This window comes from Budorcas taxicolor, chromosome 5 (genome assembly GCF_023091745.1).
Source record: "Budorcas taxicolor isolate Tak-1 chromosome 5, Takin1.1, whole genome shotgun sequence".
Lineage (NCBI taxonomy): Eukaryota > Metazoa > Chordata > Mammalia > Artiodactyla > Bovidae > Budorcas > Budorcas taxicolor.
The window spans coordinates 86,160,077-86,172,256 of record NC_068914.1 but is presented as its reverse complement, the minus strand read 5'-3'; the positions used below and the strand labels follow the sequence as shown (position 1 = coordinate 86,172,256).

The 12,180-nt window shown below is 37.6% G+C and overlaps 1 protein-coding gene across 1 annotated transcript in view; it reads left to right on the top strand.

Moving 5' to 3' along the window:
• C5H12orf40 (chromosome 5 C12orf40 homolog) overlaps positions 1–12,180 on the top strand; it is a 93,404-nt gene that overhangs the window by 60,153 nt on the left and 21,071 nt on the right. The window contains exons 9-11 of the mRNA XM_052640566.1: positions 2,541–3,064; positions 3,270–3,339; positions 5,051–5,111. Of these exons, the coding sequence (XP_052496526.1) occupies positions 2,541–3,064; positions 3,270–3,339; positions 5,051–5,111 (655 nt within the window). The remainder of the gene's footprint in view (positions 1–2,540; positions 3,065–3,269; positions 3,340–5,050; positions 5,112–12,180) is intronic.

Here is a 12,180-nt window from a genome sequence, read left to right as displayed (position 1 = left end):
TATCATAGGTTCCAGTTTTATCCACCTCATTAGAACTGATTCAAATGTGTTATTTTTAATGGCTGAGTAATATTCCATTGTGTATATGTACCACAGCTTTTTTATCCATTTGTCTCCTGATGGACATCTAGGTTGCTGCCATGTCCTGGCTATTATAAACAGTGCTGCGATGAAGATTGGGGTACACATGTTTCTCTCAATTCTGGCACATTTTGCAAATGTTTAGAATGATGATTTACATTTGTAGTATGCTTTCTAACTTATGCAGTGGTTTTAAATTTATTTTCTCATTTAGAGTAACAGAATTTTCTCTGGTGTTGATAGTGTATATTATTGTATACTATAGGTTATGTCTTTTGGTATAACAGAATAACATTCAGTTCAGTTCAGTCCAGTTGCTCAGTCGTGTCCGACTCTTTGCGACCCCATGAACCGCAGCACGCCAGGCCTCCCTGTCCATCACCAACTCTCAGAGTTCACTCGGACTCATGTCCATTGAGTCAGTGATGCCATCCAGCCATCTCATCCTCTGTCATCCCCTTCTCCTCCTGCCCCCAATCCTACCCAGCATCAGAGTCTTTTCCAATGAGTCAACTCTTCGCATGAGGTGGCCAAAGTCCTGGAGTTTCAGCTTTAGCATCATTCCTTCCAAAGCAATCCCAGGGCTGATCTCCTTCAGAATGGACTGGTTGGATCTCCTTGCAGTCCAAGGGACTCTCAAGAGTCTTCTCCAACACCACAGTTCAAAAGCATCAATTCTTCGGCACTCAGCCTTCTTCACAGTCCAACTCTCACATCCATACATGACCACAGGAAAAACCGTAGCCTTGACTGGACGGACCTTAGTTGGCAAAGTAATGTCTCTGCTTTTCAATATGCTATCTAGGTTGGTCATAACTTTTCTTCCAAGGAGTAAGCGTCTTTTAATTTCATGGCTGCAATCACCATCTGCAGTGATTTTGGAGCCCCAAAAAATAAAGTCTGACACTGTTTCCACTGTTTCCCCATCTATTTCCCGTGAAGTGATGGGACTGGATGCCATGATCTTCGTTTTCTGAATGTTGAGCTTTAAGCCAACTTTTTCACTCTCCTCTTTCACTTTCATCAAGAGGCTTTTTAGTTCCTCTTCACTTTCTGCCATAAGGGTGGTGTCATCTGCATATCTGAGGTTATTGATAGTTCTCCCGGCAATCTTGATTCCAACTTGTGTTTCTTCCAGTCCAGCGTTTCTCATGATGTACTCTGCATAGAAGTTAAATAAGCAGGGTGACAGTATACAGCCTTGACGTACTCCTTTTCCTATTTGAAACCAGTCTGTTGTTCCATATCCAGTTCTAACTGTTGCTTCCTGACCTGCGTATAGGTTTCTCAAGAGGCAGGTCAGGTGGTCTGGTATTCCCATCTCTCTCAGAATTTTCCACAGTTTATTGTGATCGACACAGTCAAAGGCTTTGGCATAGTCAATAAAGCAGAAATAGATGTTTTTCTGGAACTCTCTTGCTTTTTCAATGATCCGGTGGATGTTGGCAATTTGATCTCTGGTTCCTCAGCCTTTTCTTGAACATCAGGAAGTTCACTACCCCAAATACCAGTAGAACTCATATTGAGAAATAATGTAGGATCATGACCTGTAAGCATTTATGGACCAAACATCTCTCTCTCCTTAATACCTTAATACTGGAATATTTTATCTCTCTGTCCCCAATACATGAAACACTCACTGCCTAGAAAAGAGTAGTGTGTTAATTAAAAATAAAATGGGAACTCAATAGTTTTAGTTGGTATCTCTAATCTCTGGGAAAAAAACAATCCTATGTAAATTTGTAGCTACTCAAAGGCAACAAAATTCAGAATATCTTGATTTCCAGTTACTTTCCATTATAATTTTGATTCTTTTATAGAAATTGGACATAGTTTAGAATTATGATTTCTGCATTAGAAGGGAATTTGCAAGGTACTTAGTCAGACCTTTTTTTCTAATTCATCTTTTCTCTTGGATTTATTATCAATACTTATGTATACATTTGTATGTATATTGCTGTTCCTTGGAAACTTGAGAGAGATTTTGTTAGGTTGAGGTCCTTGTTAGATTGAGAAGTATCTTGTTCTTATAACAATTTTATTTGACATTTTAACACTAAGGATAATTTTCTTCCTTGCATAGTCTTCAATATATTTTTTATTTAAATGAAGCAGCATTTATGTTCAGAGTTTGTCTAGATTATTCCATAGACATTATTATGGGATTAGTCATCTTTTGTTTTGTTAATATAATGTAAGTTGAACTAAATACTAGTATTTCATGTTGAAGTACAAAATTAAGTGTAGATTATTTTTATACTCACTAAGATACTAGGATAGCATATTAAACAAATTTCCACTCAAGGCAATATTATTTATTTAAATTTTAAAAATGTAAACATGGCCTGCTTAAGTGTTAATAGCTGCTCAATATGTTCTGTAAGAATTTAGCTTCAGGTATTTCTGAATGAGAATGCCCTGCTCTTTTCTTGCTAAATATGTTTTTATTTATCCTAAAGTCCAGGAAATAGAAACTTCCTTACAAGGACACCTACTGTAGTTGTAGGTGAAGATTGTGGAAGCATGGATGAGAGAAGACAGTCACACTTCATTACTGAAAATAACTCATTACAACATATTTGGAAAGAAAATAGAAAAAAGTTTTCAAATGAAGATATGAACCAGCAAACCTCCAGCCTTCTATCAGATAATAATGACTCTTTTATTAGTGAAAATATGATCAATTTATTAAACATAGACCAACAGAAGATAAAGGAAACCTTTGACAAGTATGATTATGATAATACACGAGATACATGTGCAGTCATTGATTCTGATAAAAACCATTTCACTGATAGCCACATTAAAAGTATTTTTACAGATCCAGAGTTGGGTTTTAGTAAATCTACTTTTAAAATATCAAGTTGTTCAGAAAAGTATCAGCCAAACAAGATTTGCCAGAAAGAGTACAAGAATAATGAAAAAACTAATCTTAGTACATCTTTTGAGAAAGATTTTTATTCAGCCAGCTCTAATAAAAAAGGTTGGTATTATATATGAAAAATGTGATTATCTGTTGGATTTTTGTTGTCTTTAGTTTTAATGAATATATGTGTGTGTATGTGTGTGTGTTTGGAGGAATATGAAATTAAAAATAGGATGACATTATATGACATTGTAGACCAATGGCATCCCTTCATATGGGTCATACTAAAGTTTTATTTCAATGCATAATTTTATTTTTAAAGGAAAATTTGAAAGTGATTACCAAGAGAAGATATACCAGGAGAAAATACAGAAATATTCAGTGAATCATATGTAAGTTTTTAAAGAATCTGAAGAATGCCAGTTGGGGTCTAAAATAATGCACTTTGAAGGATACAAAGTGAAGTAGACATATTGCTGTCTTAGGGTGGGCTGACTGGACTCAGAAATCAATTGTCGGGGACTTCCTTGGTGGTCCAGTGGCTAAGATTCAATGCTCCCAGTGCAGGGGGTCCGGATTCAATTCCTCCTCAGGGAACTAGATCCCACATACAACAACTAAAAGTTTGCTTGCTGCAACTAAAGACCTGGTGCAGCCAAATAAATAAATATTTTTAAAAAATCAGTTGTTAGAACCTTGGTAATACCACCCTAGTTGATAATTTGGTCCTCATATTAACCAGTGCAAAAATATCTAAGTCGTAGTGTTCAGCTGAGTTCACTTCAGTCACTCAGTCGTGTCCTGACCCTTTGTGACCCTGTTGACTGCAGCACGCCAGGCTTCCCTGTCCATCACCAACTCCCGGAGCTTACTCAAACTCTTGTCCATCAAGTCAGTGATGCCATCCAACCATCTCATCCTCTGTCATCCCCTTCTCCTCCTGCCTTCAGTCTTTCCCAGCATCAGGGTCTTTTCTAATGAGTCAGTTCTTCACATCAGGTGGCCAGAGAATTGGAGTTTCAGCTTCAGCATCAGTTCTTCCCAAGAACATTCAGGACTGATTTCCTTTAGGATAGACTGGTTGGATCTCCTTCTAGTGTTAGTTGTGTTATTTAACTCCTTGTAGTGTTAGTTGATTTGAAAAAAACTGGTTTATGTGTTCAGCAAGTTTATTTACCCTCCATAATGTCAATTTATTAATTTATAATAAGAAATAGAAGGATGACATATATAGGAATGCTGACTGGCATGAGAAGCATATTTTCTACATTTTGGCAGCTCTCCATGGGAAATTTGCTTGGTTAATATGACTCAGAATGAGGGAATAATAGAAGTCAAAGGTTAATAGCATAAACAACATATCAACAATATATAGGACAGATATTATAGATAATTAAAGAAAACTTTGTTCAGAATAAACTTAACTTTCTTGGTAATAGTTATGATTTATTTATTTATTATTTATTTTCAGTCTTGGTAATTGAAAATCATGAATTAGAATAGATTTTTATTTTGAGAATACTTTCTTAAGAAATATGTAATATATCTATTAATACAAAGAATATTAGATGCCATTTTTATCGGACTGGCACTAAATTAAAAAAGAGATTCACCATTTATTTAATAAAATCAACTTAGGTTCTTCATTGTAAAAACTTCCAAAAATTTAGTCTCATGAATGAAAAATACAATGTTAAAACTTGAATTTTAAAATATACTTTATGAAAATGATTTAGAATATGGCTCCCAACCCTGTGTGCAGATACTTATCGCTTGAGGGTGTTTTTAAAATAAAAAATATCAAGTTTGACCTACATATAGACTCATTAAGATAGAGCTTGTGAATCCTTATTTTTAAAAACTTCCCTTATAATCTAGAGAAGGGAATGGCAACCCACTCCAGTATTCTTGCCTGGAGAATCCCATGGACAGAGCAGCCTAGGAGGCTACAGTCCATGGGGTCACAAAGAGTTAGACACGACTGAGTGACTTCACTTTCCCTTATAATTCTGACCTTTAATCAACTTTGGGAGTCATAATTTAGAATAGTAATCTCAGAGGGATTAAAGCACATTCTAATACTGTCTTATTTATAACCCTTAGGGGTAATATCCCTTTGGAAGAATTGCATTCTGAGCAAACGTGGGACTTTGGAGTTGGTGAGGTAAAGTGCAATCTTACATTTTCTTTCCAGTTATGTGAGTTGTATTATCATGTCATATCTTAGTATTTGAAATTAATTTTGGTTAGCTCTTTCTGAAAAATTTTTGTTTAGGGTAACCTTTTTACTTTTTTTTTTTTTTTTTTTACTTTGGGAAATTATTGCTTGGATCTAGAAATAAAATTAACAACATTTTAGAAACTATAATGTGCCTTATTTCAAACCAATATAGATGAATTTAATGTTCTTTCTGTAAGTCCTATAAAATTTATTCCAAGATGAAATTTCTTTACAGGTTTAAATGTGCTACGGTGAATATAGTTATATATTTAAGAATACTGAAACTTATATAAACATTGGTTACTTAAGTCATAATACCTGCTCATTAAAAGGGTGTATGAATCATTCATTCATGAACGAATACACGTTCTATTCAAGAGTGTGTGGAACATTCTCTGGGATAGACCGTATACTAAGACATGAAACCAGCCTTAATAAATGTAACAGGATAGTAATTATTAATATTTCAAACATCTTTTCAGTACACAACATTACAAATTGAGAAATCACAGAAAAAATGATGAGAAAAAATGATTACATTTAGACTGAAACATGTGCTGTATATAATACAGGGAGTCCAGCCTGGTGCTCTGTGATGACCTAGAGGGGTGGGATGAGGGAGTGGGAGGAAAACTCTGGGTGGGGGCGGGGGGTGGTGGTGGTGGGTATATATATATATATGTGGCTGATTTACATGGTTGCACTAAAGAAATTAACATAACATTGTAAACCAACTATCTTTCAATTAAAATTTTTTTTAAATGTGCTACTAAAGAACCAATGAGCTGATGGTGAAATCAAAAAGAAATTAAGAAATTAGCTTGACATAAATGACAATGAAAAAATAACCTCCAGAGCTTCTACTGTAGCAGCTTGGGACCAGACCCTGCCCCTGACATGGCAGTGATGGCCACTGAGCTGAGAGGAAATCCTGCTTCAGAGAGGAAGTCCAGGCACTAGAACCCTGAGCAGGCTCTAGTGCCTCTGTCTTTAGCACTACCCCCTTCCAAGGCGATCACTACCAGCACAACCTGAAGAAAGACATGCCTAGCCTCCGCATCAAATCCAGTCGTCCCACCAAAGACATTGGGCACATGCAGTCTGCATATGGATGCTCCCACATAAGAAATACCCCTTCAAGACCACAGTAGGCAAATATTTCACCTAAATTCATAGAGGAATAGAAAGTTAAATACAAAGGCAGAGAAACTAGTCTCAATTGAAGGAGTAAGAGAAAGCCTCTGAAAAACTAATGAAACAAGTAAACAGTTTACCAGATAAATAATTCAAAACACCAGTAATAAAACTGTTAACTGAATTAGGGAAAATAATCCACCTAAACACTGGGTCATTTTAACAAGGATCTAGAAAATATTAAAAAATGATATAAAAAAAGATAATTCAGTATCTGAGATTAAAAAAAAACAGACTAGAAGGAATGAATAGCAGACTAAATGATGGAGAATGCATAAATGATCTGGAATTTAGTATAATGGAAATCACTAAATCAGAACAACAGAAAGACAAATGAAGAAAAATGAATGTAATCTATGAGATCTCTAGTATAACATTAAGGGTGTCAACATTCACATCATAGGGCTGCCTGGAGAGGAGAGAGAGAAGGTTAATGAAAATGTATTTGAAGATACTATGGCTGAAAAATCCCCAAAACTAAAGAAGGAAATAGATGTCCCCAAAACTAAAGAAGGAAATAGATGTTCAGGGACAGGAAGCAAATAGGATTCCAAATAAGATGCATTCAGATAGACCCATAGTAAGACATATAATTAAAATGTCAGTTCTAAGAGGGAAATTTACAGCAATACAGGACTTCATCAGGAAGCAAGAAAAATTTCAAAAAAAGAACAAACACCCAACCTACCACCTAAAAGAATGTTCGAACTATCATACAGTTGCATTCATGTCACATGCTAGAAAAGTAATGCCCCAAATCCTTCAAGCTAGGCTTCAGCAGTAGGTGAACTTAGAACTTCCAGTTGTACAAGCTGAATTTAGAAAAGGCAGAGGAACCAGAGATCAAATTGCCAACATTCTCTAGATCACAGAGAAGGCAAGGGAATTCCAGGAAAACATCTACTTCTGCTTCATTGAGTACACTAAAGCCTTTGACTGTAGTTCACAATCAACTGTGGAAAATTCTAAAAGGGATGGGAATATCAGACCATTTTATCTGTCTCCTGGGAAACGTGTATGCAGGTCAAGAAGCAACAATTAAAGCCGGACGTGGAACAATGGACTGGTTCCAAATTGGAAAGGAGTACATCAAGGCTGTATATTGTCATCCTGCTTATTTAACTTATATGCAGAGTACATCATGTGAAATGTCAGGCCGGATGAAGCACAAGCTGGAGTGAAAATTGCCAGGGGAGATACCAATAACCTCAGATATGTAGATGACACCACCCCTATGGCAGAAAGTGAAGAACTAAAGAGCCTGTTGATGAAAGTGAAAGAGGAGAGTGAAAAAGTTGGCTTAAAACTCAACATTCAGAAAACTAAGATCATGGCGCTGAACTGGACCGAAAAGAATGGTGAAAAAACCTGCTGCTGGTCTTATGAGGGTTCCCTTGTACGTAACAAGTTGTTTTTCTCTTGCTGCTTTTAAGATTCTCTCCTTGTTTTTAACTTTTGATAAGTTAATGTCTTTATGAGTCTCTCTGGATTCATCTAACTTGGAACTGTATTGTCTTTTTGTATTTGGAAGGGTGTTTCCTTTCCCATGTTAGGGAAGTTACTGGCTGTTTTTGTTTTTCAAATCATTTTTCTGCCTTTTTAATTCCTCTGTTCTTTTTTGGACTCCTGTAATGTGAATATTGGTCCACTTGATAGTGTCTCAAAAGTCCTTTACTGTATTTTTGTATTTTCACTCTTTTCATTCCTTTGTCTTTTTTTGCTACTCTGATTGGTTAGGATCCTTTCCCTGTTTTCAGTCTTCTGATCATTTCTTCATCTTAATCTGGTCTTCTGTTGAAACTTTCTATTGTATTTTTAGGTCCAATTATCTTAGGCTCTGATTTCTGTTTGGTATTTTCCTTTATTTTATGTTTCTTTGTTGAAATTTTCACTTTTTTCACGTGTTGATCTCCTGACCTCAGTGATCAATTATTTTGACTGCTATTTTGTAAGGTATAAGGTAAATCAGTTACCTCCATTTCATTAAGGTCTTTTTCTAAGGTTTTATCTTATTTCTTTCATCTGGAAAATATTCTTCTGTTTCTTCATTTTCCTAACACTCTGTTGGTTTTCATGCGTTAGATAAGAAAGTTGCCTCTCATAGTCTTGAAGGAGTGGCTTCATGTAAGTGATGATCACTATGTTTCAACCTTGCCCTAGGTCTTGGTTGTCTCTCAAATCTTTGTGATTGTCCAAGCATCTTAGTTTACTATAAGTGGCTCCTAGTTGTGGGTGTGCCAGAACCTGCCAGTCAAAATATAGGTTTAGTCTTATTTGAAGCTGGACCCTCAGCCAATAGCTTATAAGGTATGTAAATATACTTCTTTCATGAGAAGACTTTGAGATGTGGATTTCTGTCTGCCCCCTCTATACTGAGACCTGGTGTGATAACGAGTTGAGAGTTTTTCTTTGCTTGCTACCACCCTGTTGAACAAAGAAACAATTCTCAAACACCCTGTTGAACCCAGGAGAAGGAAATGGCAACCTACTGCATTATTCTTGCCTGGAATATCTCATGGACAGAGGAGGCTAGCAGGCTACAGTCCATGGGGTCGCAAGAGTTGGACACAACTTAGTGACTGCACCAACAACCAACAACCTGTTAAACCTGTGAACACAAGCCATACCGGCCACCAGAGCCAGGATATCAAGGGACGTGTCCTTTGGGCATCAGCCTCAAAAGTCAGGGTACCAGATGTGTGCTACCAGTGTCAACTGAAAAAAAAAAAAAAATCACATCCTGTAAGTTGAGAATTTTGTTTTTTGTGTGTTTTTTTGTTTTGTTTTGTGTTTTTTTTTTTGAGCAGATATACTAGGATCTTTTGCCCAGGGGACAGTCTCTCAGATAGCTCCAAGGAACTGTTCCTTCAAGGTAAGGGAGGAGCCAGGATATACAGGTGTTTTTACAAGAGCAGCAGTCTGAGCATCAAAGGATTACTGTGAATTAGAGAAAAACCAGACATCTCAAGTTAATGGATATAGTGCTTTTCTATGTGTGAGAAGAAGCAACTGCTGGGCTTCTGAAAATAATTTTTTTGATATATACCTTAACTAAGTCCAGTATCCTGTTTTCTCTCATCCTGAATCCCATCAGGGTGCACCCATAGGTGGAGGGGGCAGAGGAGGCTGTACTAGCTGATGTCTTGATGGCTGCAACATCCTTTGTTTACTGATATGGCAGGTAACATTCTTTGTGACAGCTTAGAATCTGGCAGAAGGAAAGGGCAAAGATGGCACCTTCTGAGTTCTGTAGTCTTCGAAAAGTATTTCAGTATGCCTCTAAAAGTGTGTCAAATAAGAATCCTGTGCCGGAGGCTGAAGATTTAAGATAAACAAGTAAGCCTCTTTCACAGAAAGATTTGAGGGTATGTTTCAGTCTGCTGCCTCTGTGCTATGTTCTGAGGGGAATGACTGAGAACTATTTCTCCATTTGTTACAGTGCTACAGGACCTCTGAGTATAAGATGCACTGGCTACCAGATCCAGGCAGACAAAGGATGGAAACCACAAAAGCTAGGGTACCAGCTATGTGTATAATCTCATCTCTGGGAGATACTGGTGACCTAGATCAAAGCAAAAGAAGCGTGAAGATAATGCCTAGACTCTGAGGTCCTTGGAGAGAATTACAGCCTGCCCTTAGATGTGAGTTTAATCAGAAGCCTTCAGTTAAGGCCACATCTATGAAGATAAACTAATAGGCTTCTTTCACAGAAAGATTGAGTGTGTCAGTGGGCTGCCTGTATTCTAAGCTCTAGACAGTAGTCACATGGAGCTTGTGTAAACCCTTTGAGAGCTGGATCTCATGGACACAGACTTTACTGGCTTTCAAAGCTTGATATTTAGGAGGCTCATCTCCCAGGAATCAAATATAAGGTTCAAACCATTAGCTCTTAATGAAAACACTTTCAGTTGTAGGTTCCTTCCTGATTGTGAGTTGCTACACCTGGGGTGAGGTTTATGGTGTCTCAGAGTAATCTAAGATTGATCTCAGCCTGTTCAACCTGCCTCAATATGAGGTGGTTTTTTTTTTTTTCCTAATCTAGCCAATACGTTTCAGTTCAGTTCAGTTCAGTTGCTCAGTTGTGTCTGACTCTTTGCGACCCCATGAATTGCAGCACACCAGGCCTCCCTGTCCATCACCAACTCCCGGAGTTCACTCAGAGTCGCATCCATGGAGTCAGTGATGCCATCCAGCCATCTCATCCTCTGTCATCCCCTTCTCCTCCTGCCCCCAATCCTTCCCAGCATCAGAGTCTTTTCCAATGAGTCAACACTTCACATGAGGTGGCCAAAGTCCTGGAGTTTCAGCTTTAGCATCATTCCTTCCAAAGCAATCCCAGGGTTGATCTCCTTCAGAATGGACTGGTTGGATCTCCTGGCAGTCCAAGGGACTCTCAAGAGTCTTCTCCAACACCACAGTTCAAATGCATCAATTCTTCGGCGCTCAGCCTTCTTCACAGTCCAACTCTCACATCCATACATGACTACTGGAAAAACCATAGCCTTGACTAGATGGACCTTAGTCGGCAAAGTAATGTCTCTGCTTTTCAATATGCAATATAGGTTGATCATAACTTTTCTTCCAAGGAGTAAGCCTCTTTTAATTTCATGGCTGCAGTCACCATCTGCAGTGATTTTGAAGCCCCCCAAAATAAAGTCTGACACTGTTTCCACTGTTTCCCCATCTATTTCCCATAAAGTGATGGGACCGGATGCCATGATCTTCGTTTTCTGAATGTTGAGCTTTAAGCCAACTTTTTCACTCTCTTTCACTTTCATCAAGAGGCTTTTTAAGTCCTCTTCACTTTCTGCCATAAGGGTGGTGTCATCTGCATAGCTGATGTTGTTGATACTTCTCCTGGCAGTCTTCATTCCAGCTTGTGATTCTTCTAGTCCAATACATTTACATTTCCTCAATTTGGCTCTTAGCTAGTTGTTTCTTTCAGATGGGTATATCTTTACTTTTCTCCTTTGCTTTTTGCTTCTCTTCCTTCCTCAGTGATTTGTAAGGCATGCTCAGACAACCATTGTGCATTTTTGCACTTCTTTTTCTTGGGGATGAACTTGATCACTGCCTCCTGTACAAAGTCACGAACCTCCATCCATAGTTCTTCAGGCACTCAGTCTACCAGATCTAATCTCTTGAATCTGTCACTTCCAATGTATAATCATAAGGGATTTGATTAAGTTCATTCATTAATGGTATAGTGGTTTTCCCTACTTTCTTCATTTAAGTCTGAATTTTACAATAAATGAGTTCATGATCTGAGCCACAGTCAGCTCTTGGTCTTGTTTTTGCTGACTGTATAGAGCTTCTCCATCTTTAGCAGCAAAGAATATAATCAGTTGGATTTCGGTTTTCACCATCTGGTGATGTCCATGTGTAGAGTCATCTCTTGTGTTGTTGAAAGAGGGTGTTTGCTATGACCTGCATGTTGTTTCGGCAAAACTCTGTTAGCCTTTGATGTGCTTCATTTTTTACACCAGCCTGTACCTCCAGGTAGCTCTTGACTTCCTACTTTCTTATTCTAGTCCCTATGATGAAAAGGACATCTTTTTTTTTTTTTTTTTGATGTTAGTTCTAGAAGAATAGCAAGGAGAGATAAGAAAACCTTCCTAAGTGGTCAGTGCAAAGAAATAGAGGAAAACTGTAGAATGGGAAAAATTAGAGATCTCTTCAAGAAAATTAGAGATATCAAGGGAACATTTCATGCAAAGATGGGCACAATAAAGGACAGAAACGGTATAGACCTAACATAAACAGAGGCTGTTAAGAGGTAGCAAGAATACACAGAAGAACTATACAAAAATGATCTGAA